General features: G+C 36.9%; 1 protein-coding gene across 2 annotated transcripts in view; it reads left to right on the forward strand.

Moving 5' to 3' along the window:
* Osbpl1a (oxysterol binding protein like 1A) overlaps nt 1–12,094 on the forward strand; it is a 217,440-nt gene that overhangs the window by 63,763 nt on the left and 141,583 nt on the right. Inside the window, exons 10-14 of one of the 2 annotated variants that reach the window (XM_070029418.1) lie at nt 5,513–5,574; nt 5,671–5,715; nt 6,896–6,969; nt 7,074–7,137; nt 9,995–10,093. In XM_070029418.1, coding sequence (XP_069885519.1) covers nt 5,513–5,574; nt 5,671–5,715; nt 6,896–6,969; nt 7,074–7,137; nt 9,995–10,093 — 344 coding nt within the window. The remainder of the gene's footprint in view (nt 1–5,512; nt 5,575–5,670; nt 5,716–6,895; nt 6,970–7,073; nt 7,138–9,994; nt 10,094–12,094) is intronic. The other variant, XM_070029419.1, reaches the window with a different exon arrangement.

The raw sequence follows: 12,094 nt of genomic DNA on the forward strand, positions 1-12,094 counted from the left end.
GAAGAATATCAATCTGAAATATAAAAATAAAGAGGACTGGTAATGTTAGCTCATTGGTGGAGTGTTTGCCTACTATGTGTGAGGCATTGAGTATCATCCTCAACACCACAAACAAGTGAGAAAAAAGAAATGTCTCATGATACTCCAAACGAGGATATGCTAGGAAATCAAATGGGAGGGATTTAGGAATAAGATACCTGCTCCTCATTCTACTTGTATCTTTCTCTAAATCTCAGACCATATCTCTTAACATACCAGTGTTTTTTTTCCAACATATAATGTAAGATGGGTATCCTATAACTCCACTAATTAGAGCACAGTCTCTTAAATTTCAGCAAAAGGTACTCTGGCAGCATTTACTTGTATTTGTATCTAGGTTCTGTGGGGGATAAATCATGAAGACAAACATGTCTACTGGGACTTTCTGGGGAATGGAGAGGGAAGTGCTCAGGGAATTGTGAGGTGTGTGCTAGCATTTTAAAAGTGTGAACTTTTAGTTTATACGTTGTAAATAGAGTTGACATTAAATCCTATTTATTTTATCAAGCATCAATTTTTTTTATGTTGCTCCCTAATGTATACTTTTCATGGCTTCTCATCTTCTGGATAGTACACTTCATATAGATAGAAATTTTTTCTCAGAAAATCACTTGGGAAACAATCACTCTCATCACTATCTTTTTTAAAAATAAGACTGTTATTTGTCTTCATCTTCTGATTTTTTTTCCAAGTTTAGGTAAAGAATCAGTCTATTTAATTTTCTGCTTTTAGCTTATCTTTAGTCATATTCATTTAGCAGATGCTAAACCTCTTTTCTCTTATAACTGTCTTAAATCTGGAGACTCAATCACCCAGCAGGCCCGACTCTCTTGTAGTTTATATGTGCATACATAGATATAACACACATATAGGTATGTGAATGTGTATGTATGTTTATGTGTTTAGATGAGAGTCTTACTACATTGCCTATACTGGGTTCAGCCGATCCTCTTAGTCTCATGAGCATCTAGTTCAGGTGCTCATGATGAATTAAAAAATGAGCAGATATATTCTCTGCACTTCAAACGTAAAGTGCAGAGATATAAAATGGGATCAAAGATAAAGAGTGATATAAGTTTAGCTTGGCACTGGTGGCTCATGCCTGTAAACCTAGCTACTGAGGAAGCTGAGATCTGAGGATTCTGGTTGAAAGCCAGCCTGCGCAGGAAAGTCCATGAGACTCTTATCTCCAATACACTACCAGAAAACCAGAAGTGGCACTGTGGCTCAACTGGTAGAGCACTAGCCTCGAGCTAAAGAGCTGAGGGACAGCACCCAGGCCAAGAGTTCAAGCCCCATGTCCGACAAAAAAAAAAAAAGTGATACAAGTTGGAGGGGCCCTGTTGCATTAGAAAGGATATAAGGGAAAACCTTCCTGAAGTGGCTTTGAATAAATTGCTAAATTGAGTGAGGGACTAAGCCCTGATGATCTGGCAAAAGAACATTCATGGGAAGCTCGTGTCAAAGGTCTGAGTTCAGAGTGCTTTGCATATTTGAGAAAGAAAAAAAGCTGCTTAAATAGAATCGGGCAAGTGTAGGGAGAGATGAGTCGCTTGGTCCATTGTCACTGTAGCTGGAGGGGAGTTTTGAGCAGGAAAATTGATGAGTTCCACATAGACACTTTTTGGACATGTAATCAAAGCAAGTTTTTTTTGTCTGTCATGGCTTTCATATATTCTAATAATTTATTTTTTTTGTGCCTGTGCCTTTCAATTGCCTCATCTGTCTCTTTCACTTCCAGTATTGCATTTTAATGATTGTTTTAATATCTGATAAGGTGTTTCCAGCTACTCTTCTTTTTAGGATTTCTTTGACATCTAATGTGCTTATTCTTCCTGATAGCATTTAAGATAATATTCTTAGGTTCTTGGAAAGTACTGTTGGGATTTAGTTGAAATCACATCATATATCAATTAACTTGAAGAGAAATGGCACTTTCGTTAACGAGTTTTTCCCATTAAGCAACAAATATATATCATATACAGTTTAACATATTTCATTATTCCCATCTTTTTACTTTATTTTGTTGTGGTTGACAAGAAATGTAGAACAATTTTTAAATTGTAATGAAGCTTATATAGGAAGAGAGGCTATTTACTTAAAAGTGTATGTATTTTATGTCAGACACTTTAGACATTAAGTCCAGAAATGAAGCTGTGTTCTTAGATTTCATCAAGTTGGCAAGACCCGAGAATTTATTTTCGGTATTAGGGCAGAATTCTGTGAAACAGATCATATTATCATTGTTTTGGCATAGCTGAAGAGCTCAGGCCCAGAGTTCAATCCTCATAACTGACAAAAATGTTTCAAGTACTCTGTAAAATAGAATAAAAAAACAAAGAATTGGCAGATCTTTATATTATCCTATGTTCTGGATAAAAAATAAAACGCCTCAACTTGCTTATATATTTCTCAGTTGACATTTAAAATAGTTTTATTCTCTCACTAAATAAATAAATCATCATCTAGAAGTTCTGGAAGTCTAAATCTCAGTCCCCTGTTCCTCTCTCCATATTAAAAACTGTTTTTTTTTTTTTTAAACTATAGAATCTTTAAGTTGCATTGTCTTTTACCTACACTGTTGTCCCCATTTAGTAACTAATGTCTACTTTCTCCTGCCCACATTTACAAGCCATTTTTCACCAGCAGCCACAATGACCTTTTAAAAAAGATGCCAGGGGCTGGGAAGGTGGCTCAGTGGTAGAGTGCTTGCCTTGCATGCATGAAGCCCTGGGTTCGATTCCTCAGCACCACATAAGCAAAAAGAAAAAAGCCAGAAATGGCGCTGTGGCTCAAGTGGTAGAGTGCTAGCCTTGAGCTGAAGAGCTGAGGGAAAGCGCCTAGGCCCAGAGTTCAGGCCCCATGACCGGACCAAAAAAAAAAAAAAAAAGATGCCATAGTAAAAATGATCAGAGCTTAAAAAATAGAATTAACTAGTACAAGGAGTTTGGGTTTTATTCTAATCATGACAGAAAGCCATTGAAGAGTTTGAAATTGAAGACTAAGACTTAATTAAGTCTGCTGAAGTGATTTACAAAAAGTCTACAATTGGGAAAGTTAGCAACTTCATGATTTTGAGAAATTACTATAATATTAACAAGGTAATACCACTTTGCTTATGCTTACTAGTTGTTCAACTGAGACACAAATTCACTCCATGTAATTTGCTAGTTTAACTTGTACAGCTAGTTTTGAGTATGTTCACAGAGTTGTATAGCTATCACATTGTTCATCTGTAAATAACTTGAGTTTATGAATCAGAGATAAAGGGTTCCTTTGTGTGTGTGTGTGTTTGTGCCAGTCCTGTGCCTTGAACTCAGGGCCTAGAGCTATCACTGAGTATTTTTTGCTCAAAGCCACCTGAGCTATAGCTTACTTCTGGCCTCTTTGGATAGGTTTTTGGGGATGAGTCTCATGAACTTTCCTGCCTGGACTGGCTTTGAACCGTGATCCTCACATCTCAGACTCCTGAGTAGCTGGGATTACAGGCATGAGCCACTAATGCCTGGCTAAAAGCTTCTTTAAAAAAAGTAACCATGTGCAGAGTGCTGGTGGCTCATGCCTGTAATCCTACCTACTCAAGAGACTGAGATCTGAGGATCACAGTTCAAAGCCAGCCAGGCCAAAAAAGTCCATGAGACTCTTGTCTCCAACAAACCACCAGAAAACTGGAAGTGGCACTATGCTAGCCTTGAGCTGAAGAGCTGAGGGACAGCACCCTAGGCCCAGAGTTCAAGCCCCACAACCAGTCAAAAAAACCAAAACAAACAAAAGTGTGATAGTCATACAACTCTGTGAACATACTGAAAACTAACAAGAACAAAATAACAACAACAACAACAAACCAAATAAGCCAGGCACTGGTGGCACACACTTGTAATCTGTAATCCTAGCTACTCAGAAGGCTGAGATCTGAGGATCATGGTTCAAAAGCCAGCCCGGGCAGAAAAGTCCCCATGAGACTCTTATCTCTAATTAACTACTCAAAAACCAGAAGTGGAGCTGTTTTTCAAGTGGTAGAATGCTAGTTGTGAGCACAAAAAGGCTCAGGGACAGTACCTACGCCCTGAGTTCAAGCCCCACAACCAATAAAAAAAACCCAAAACAAACAAAAGTGTGATAGTCAAACTCTGGAACCTACTGAAAACTAATTGTACAAGTTAGAGAATTGCATGGTGTGTGAATTTGTATCTCAGTTGAGTAATTAAAAAACATAAGCACAGTGGTATTATTTGTTAATAATGTATTTTCTCAAAATCATGAAGTTGCTAATTTGGCCAATTATAGAATTTTTTTGTGACTACAATAGACTTAATTATAAGTCAGATCTTACTCTTTTAGCCAAACCTTTCAGTAGCTTTCTGTCATGATTAGAATAAAACCTGAACTCTTTGTATTAGTTTACAAACATCTGGCCCTTATAAAGCTCTTATGTAGTATGTCTTCCTGGCTTTATCTCTTGCCCATTAACTTCTTCATTCTTCAGGCCTGTGTGTTAGCATTTCTCTGCTGTAATGCCCTTCCCCTTTCTGTCAACATCCCTTGCTTTCTAGATCAGTCCCTTCTCATGTTTTGTGTAATCTTTTATGCAAATGCTCTCAGCATCCCATGATTTATTATTTGCTATGTATATATGGTACTGAGGCTTGAACTCAGGCCCTGGGCATTGTTCCTTAGCTTTCTTATTTGAGCTGGCACTCTATCACTTGAGCCACGGTTCTACTTCCTGCTTTTTGATGGCTTATTGGAAATAAGATAATCATAGACTTCCCTGCCTGTGCTGGCTTTGAGCCATGGTGCTCAGACCAAGGCTTTCTGAGTAGGTAGGATTACAGGCATTAATCAATGGTGCTTGTGCTGTGCCTTTATTTTTCCCTTTTTACTCCTTTCCCTGTCCTTTTCATCACTGAATATAGAGTGTCTAATATGATGATTGAATCTTAGAAGATAATTTCTTAGTAGAATGTGGCTCAGTGGTAGAGTGCTTATCTAGCATGCCTGAAGCCCTGGGTTCAATTCTTCAGTAAAATAGAAAAAGCTGAAAGTGGCGCTCTGGGTCAAGTGGTAGAGTGCTAGCCTCGAGTAAAAGAAGCTCAGGGAAAGTACCCAGGTCCTGAGTTCAAGCTCCAGGACTGGCAAAAAAAATTACTAGTATATACCAGTTATTGTGCTCCAGGTAATTAACCCTTTTATTAGATAAGAGTCTTTTATTAGTTTCAGATAAAAGGGTTAATTATCTGGAACATAGTAAGTTCATATAAAACTACAAGTTTAGATTGTTAAATTGGGTTGCTGGCCTAATAGGTACCAAAAGGAATATATAAAAATGGAGATGGCAGCTTCTGATGAGCAGCTCTTCAGTGGGGGAAGGAGTAGTTGAGAGAAGAATGAAGGGATATAATATGGTACAATTGCAGCATCAGTTGTATAGGACAGTTAAACCATTATGCTTTTTCTCTTATATCTCACACAGATCAAAAACCTCTTGATCTTGCCCAGGGTGCTGAAATGAAACATGTTCTTGTTGGTAATAAGGTATGTAGTAATGGATTAGACATAAAGTATTTTCTAGAAAAAAATTTAAATGCTTGAAATGTGTTCCTGCATTTTTCATGAAATGTATTTCAATAGGTCATCTACAAAGCACTGAAACGATATGAAGGCCCTCTCTGGAAGGTAGGTTGAGGTGATTTTTTTTCTTATTATCTTTAGTTGTGCAAAGGAATTATCATTGTAAAAAGTAGTGCACAAATACCATATATCTTGATCAGTCCCTTTCAACATTCTCACCCATGCCTCCCCTACCTACCCCTTGTTTTATTCTTCTTAATTTTTAGGATATACTTTGGCTTTTTGACTGCATTCTCCCCCTCTTTTTCATTTTTCAACTCCTTTTCTCTTGACGCTTCTCCTCCCCTTTCTAGTTCCTGCTTCCTGGTGTTTTATGTTGTAGAACTCTCATTTTGGCTTTCTAAGGAATTACGCTATTTGAGATCTCCCTTGAATCTACCATATATCAGTTAATACATTTGTATGTATTTGCATACCACCCAATGTATTTACTTGTAAGTTTATAAGCTAAATCTAGCTTCCACATAGATGTGAAAGCATGGATCCTTAGTCTCTCTGAGACTCACTTCATTTAACATGTTTTCAAGTCCTTCGACTTTTTTTTTTTTAAAAACAAATGTTACAGTATTCTTTCTAACAGATGAGTAAAATTCCATTGTGTATATGTACCACATTTTGTTGAGCCATTCATCCATTAAGGGTCATCTGGGCTGATTCCATACCTTGGCTATGGTGAATACTGCTACAACAAACATGGTTGTATTAGACTTCTTAGGGGCAATAACTGTCCAATTTTTTCAGTCAGTTTTTTTTTATGTCTTGTAAATGTGATGAACAGGGGATTACAGTTACATAAGTAAGATAATAAGTACATTTCTTTTAAAATACTGTTATCTCCTCCCTCATTTTCTCCTGCTTACTCCTCCCTATTCTCCTCCCCACAAGTTGTATAGTTCATTTTCAACATAGTGTCTAGTGAGTATCATTGTTGCATTAGTGCATAATTTGTCCTTCTGTTTCATGATTCCCTTTACTTTCTATGGATCAGATAATCTTATATACAAGACAAAGGGCCCAGAAAACTAAAACAAAAAATTGAAATAACAGCATACATACAGGACATTATAAGAACCTGTTTCTAATTCTTATTCATTACACTTCATTATATATGTTCGGACATTTACTACTGCTGTCTAGATGAAAGACTCAGATGTAGCTTTCAGAACTTTTTTTATCAGTCATTTGAATTTAGTTGTGTCAGCTTGGGAAATCATTTTTCTTTTAGAGTTCAAGATTTTTTGGCTGGAGATTATTCTGGGTAGTGTTAGAACATGGAGTCCTTTCATGGTATAGGAAACAGTAAGTATTATCCTTACTAAATTTCAGTATCTTAATTTTGAATTATTAAAAAATTTTACTTACCTCATTTCTTTTGGTTTGACAACTTACTATTTAATTTAAAGGTCTGATGCCATCCATAATGTTTATCGCCAGGGATGCAAACACTTAACACAAGCAGTGTGCACGGTAAGATGAGTCATGTCTTTATGCAAACTGGGAAAGTGAAACTCCCAAGTCATGTGTAAAAAGTTCTAATATTTTAGAATGGTATAGAAAGCATATTTATATATTTAACATTCAAGAACAAGTACAGAATATCCATTTTATTTGTTTGTATATGTAAATAAACTTTTTTTTTTGTCGGTCTTGGAGCTGGAACTCTGGGCCTGAGCGCTGTCCCTCAGCTCTTCAGCTCAAGGCAAGTGCTCTACCACTTGAGTTATAGTGCCACTTCCGGTTTTCTGGTGGTTTATTGGAGATAAGAGTCTCATGGACTTTCCTGCCCCGGCTGGCTTTGAACTGTGATCCTCAGATCTCAGTCTCCTGAGTAGCTAGGATTACAGACGTGAGCCACTGGTGCCCTGCATAAATAAACTTTTATCTCCACATATTGTTGTATGAGAAATGAATGATTACAAAAACATATATACAGAGCTTTTAGTTTTTCTAGGTATATATATTGTTTGTGTGGTGGAAGGGAAAGATAGAGGGGGAGAGGAAAACAGACAAGATTAGAATAAGAGCCTGTTTGTATTGGCCAATATTATATCATCCTTGGGGAAATGTCTAAATCCTTTGCCCCAGATCTCCTTTTTGTGTCATTCCTGGGGTTTGAGTTCACTGTCCTTGAGCTATTGTGCTTAAGTCTACTGCTCTACCATTTGAGTCACAGCTCCAGTTCCTGTTGATTTTGTTTGTTTGTTTGTTTTGGGGGTATTGAGGGTTTTTTTTGGTGCTTAATTGGAGATGTCTCGCTCTTTTGGCTTTGAACCCAAATCCTCAGAGTAGCCTCCTGAGTAGCTAGGAATATAGGCATGAGTCACTGGTGCCCGACCCTTTACCCAGTTTTTAATTATTCTGACTTTGTTATTATCTCTGTAGAAATTCTTTATATATTTTAGATAATAGGCCCTTATTAGATATTTAAATTAAAATTTTCTAATCTGTTATTTTCTTTGTGGATAAATTATTCTGATGTATAGAAGTTTTAAACTTTAGGGCTGGGAAGGTGGCTCGGTAGAGCGCTTGCTTTGCATGCTTGAGGCCCTGGGTTCGATTCCTAAGCACCACATAAGCAAAAAGAAAAAAAGCCGGAAGTGGTGCTGTGGCTCAAGTGGTAGAGCGCTAGCCTTGAACTGAAGAGCTGAGGGACAGCGCCCAGGCCCAGAGTTCAGGCCCCACGACCGGACCCTCCTCCCCCCCCAAAAAAAGAAGTTTTAAACTTTAATGGAAGTTCAAACTTTCTAGATCACTTTTACTTTCATTTTGTGTTTTAAGAAATGATTTCCAAATCTAATGTCATGAAACTTATGTTTTCTTCAACAAAATTAGGTTTAGCTCTGATACTGTGCTGTGATCTATGTTGAATTTTGTTTATGCTACATAGCACAGGTTCATATGGATATCCTATTTTCTGAAAACCAATTTGGGAAAAGCCTGTTATTTCCCATTAAATAGTCTTGCCATACTTTATTTGTTCTTAACTGCAAGAGTTTATTTATGGACACTCTTCTCCTCTCTTCATTGATCTATGTATTTATCATAAACACAGTGTTCATTTGCCAATAGCTTTTTAGTTCAAAGTCAGAAAGTGTGAGACCTTCAATTTTATTCTTCTTTTTCAAAATTATTTCTGTTGTTTGTGGACCCTTCAGAATACATGTAGATTTTAGGCATAGACATAGCTCATATATTTTTATATTTATAAAACTTATGTAAGATATATATATTTTTTCTTATTTTTCTTTCACTTTTGGACTTAGATGAATATTGTTTCATTGCAAACTGTTTGTGCGTTTCACATTTTCTTTGTTGATTTCTAACTTAATTCTAATTTAGTTCAGTTTATATATTGTGAGTTTTCAGTGTTCTGAATACCTGTTTTGATTGAGATTGTGTTGAATCTGTAAATCGACTTGTGGGTTTCCACGCCAATGTAGCAATATTGATATCTCTAAATTTGTATATGTATGTCTTCATTTCTTGAAATACCTTTTAATTTCTTTTTACAATTTTTTGTAGTATTTTATAAAACTTAATCTTACATATTTTAATACATTATTTTTTGAAACTCTTGTAAGTGGATTTGGACATTTTTATTTTCTATAATTTTCTTGCAGCTAGTATATATAGTTTTTTCATATATAATTTTTTTTGGTGTGTGTTCCAGTCTAGAGGCTTGAACTCAATGCCTAGGTCCTGTCTCTGAGTTTCTTTGCTGAAGGTTAGTGCTCTACCATGTAAGCCACAGCTCCACCTCTGGTTTTTGGCTGTTAATTGCAGATAAGAGTGTCACAGACTTTCCTGCCTAGTCCTCAGATCTCAGCTTCCTGAGTAGCTAGGATTACAAATATGAGCCACTGGTACCTGGCTATAATTTTTTTTTCTTTTTTGGGGTCCAGTCGTGGGGCCTGAACTCTGGACCTGGGCGCTGTCCCTCAGCTCTTCAGCTCAAGGCTAGCGCTCTACCACTTGAGCCACAGCGCCACTTCTGGCTTTTTTTTTGGCTTATGTGGTGCTGAGGAATCGAACCCAGGGCCTCATGCATGCAAGGCAAGCAACTCTACCATTGAGCCACCTTCCCAGCCCGGCCTGGCTATAATTTTTTAAATAGACTTTATCTAATGCCCTGCATGCTTGCTAAATTTACTTATTAGCCTTATTTTTTACATTCCTCAGAGTTTTCTGTAATCATGTCTGCAAATATTATGTTTCTTTCTAGTTCTTGGTTTATTGTATTGAATATGACTCATAGTATAACTTTAAATATCATTGGTTAGAGTCAACCCTTTTTTATGTGAATGAATTTGTCTTTATGTCTAAGGTGAAATCCTCTGATAGCTGCCTCTTCTTTATCAAATGCTTTGATGACACTATTCATGGCTTTCGAGTTCCTAAGAATGCACTTCATCAGTCAAGAGAGGTAATCTTACGATTCATTTATCTTTAATCAAACTTTAATCAAAATACCGGTTCAGTATTAACCTCTAGGATCTTTTTTGTTTTTGTTTTTGTTAGTCATGGGGCTTGAACTCTGGGCCTGGGCACTGGGCTCTTCAGCTCAAGGCAAGCACTCTACCACTTGAGCCACAGCACCCCTTCCAGTTTTCTGAGTGATTTACTGGACATAAGAGTCTTACAGACTTTCCTGCCTGGGCTGGATTTGAACTGTGATTCTCAGATCTCAACCTCCTGAGTAGCTAGGAGTACAGGTATGAGCCATCAGCGCCTGGCTCTAGGATCTTCTTGATTGTGCTTTTTAAATGGCCAAAAATAGGAAGTGTTTCAAATTTAGCTTATAACTTAGTTCAAGTACATCTTTATCAGCATGTATCTTTAGTTATTTTCTGTTTACAATTTGTTTTTCATTTTGACTCTTTGAATGTGAGGGACTCATTTTGGCTTTAGAAAAAGGCTAAATAATGATTCATTTTACCCTCTATTTTGTAAATGAGAAACCTGTAGAGCTGACTTTTCAAGATATGTAGTTTATAGTCACAGACTAGCACCAGATATTCTGGTGCTCGTCACAGTACAGACTTAGCTTACTTATTTTTATAAACTAATGAACAACAGAAATAAGCAAGAAAGTTGAGATGTGTTTGAAGAAAATTCAGTTACAGTGATTTCATGGAGAATCCATATAACTTTAAATCAAAGCAGTATTCATGGACCTGTATTCTGTTAATTTGTTTTAAAAGGAGTTATAAAATAATCTGTTTCCCAAAGTGGCTGACTTTCAGCAAAGAACCTTAACCAATCCAAATGATGAACAGCATTTCATAAAATTGTAAAGTAACCAAATTATAGAAACATCCTAGATGACCTACAACGGATGAGTGGATCAATAAAATATGGTATATATACACAATAGAATTTTATTCATCCAATAGAATAAGCTATGTCATTTTTAAGGAAATGGATGGACCTAGAACAAATCATAAGTGAGGTAAGCCAAGCTTAGAGAGACAAATAACACGTTTTCTCTCTCATGTGGAAGCCAGTTCTAAAATATGACAAGATAAACTATACAGAACTCTAGCCATTCACACAGTCAGACCAAAAGGGGATACTTCTTAGAGGAGGAACACAAAGGCATAGCTTCTCTGAACATTTAAAATACGGTTTATGGAAATGAACTCCAGGAAATGGAAATGTGTTTTTTTTTTAAATTTTATTTTATTTTATTTGAGAACATACTGTACAGAGGGGCTACAATTACATGGGCAGGATGATGCATACATTTCTTACCAAGCATTGCAGCCTCCTCCTTTGTTTACCCTTCACCTCCCTTCCCCGCCTCCCCCCTCCCCCCACCCAATTATACCCCCCTCCCCCCCCCACACCGATATTGTAAAGCTGGTTTTGACATGACATTTTGTACTTCTCATTGTTGCAACAGGTCCACCTGAATCCTTAAACGACTTATTTGTCCCCATCTCCTCCACATGTTATACTGACATCAAATATAGTGAAAGTGGGGGTTACACTGTGGGGGAGGGACATACAAAGCAACAAAGAAATAATCTTATAAATGCGTTAGAAACACATGCATGAAAGAAACGAAAACATTAAAATACATATTTAAGGGTTCATTTTCCTAACATCACATTATCTGACCTTTTCCGCTTGACTCATACCTATACTAGATATTGCAAATAAGGGAAACCATGGGACCTATGCTTCTTTGGGCCTGGCTTACTTCACTTAATATAATTTTTTCCAAACCTTTCCATTTCCTAACAAATGGGGAAATGTCATTCTTTCTGATGGAGGCATAGAATTCCATTGTGTATATATACCACATTTTCTTGATCCATTCATCTACTGAGGGGCTTCTGGGTTGGTTCCATATCTTAGCTATGGTAAATAATGCTGCAATAAACATAGTTGTGCTGGTAGCTTTAGTGTGGTCTTGTTTGTG

This window comes from Dipodomys merriami, unplaced genomic scaffold (genome assembly GCF_024711535.1).
Source record: "Dipodomys merriami isolate MVZ:Mamm:240054 unplaced genomic scaffold, mDipMer1.0.p SCAF_2, whole genome shotgun sequence".
Taxonomy (NCBI): Eukaryota; Metazoa; Chordata; class Mammalia; order Rodentia; family Heteromyidae; genus Dipodomys; species Dipodomys merriami.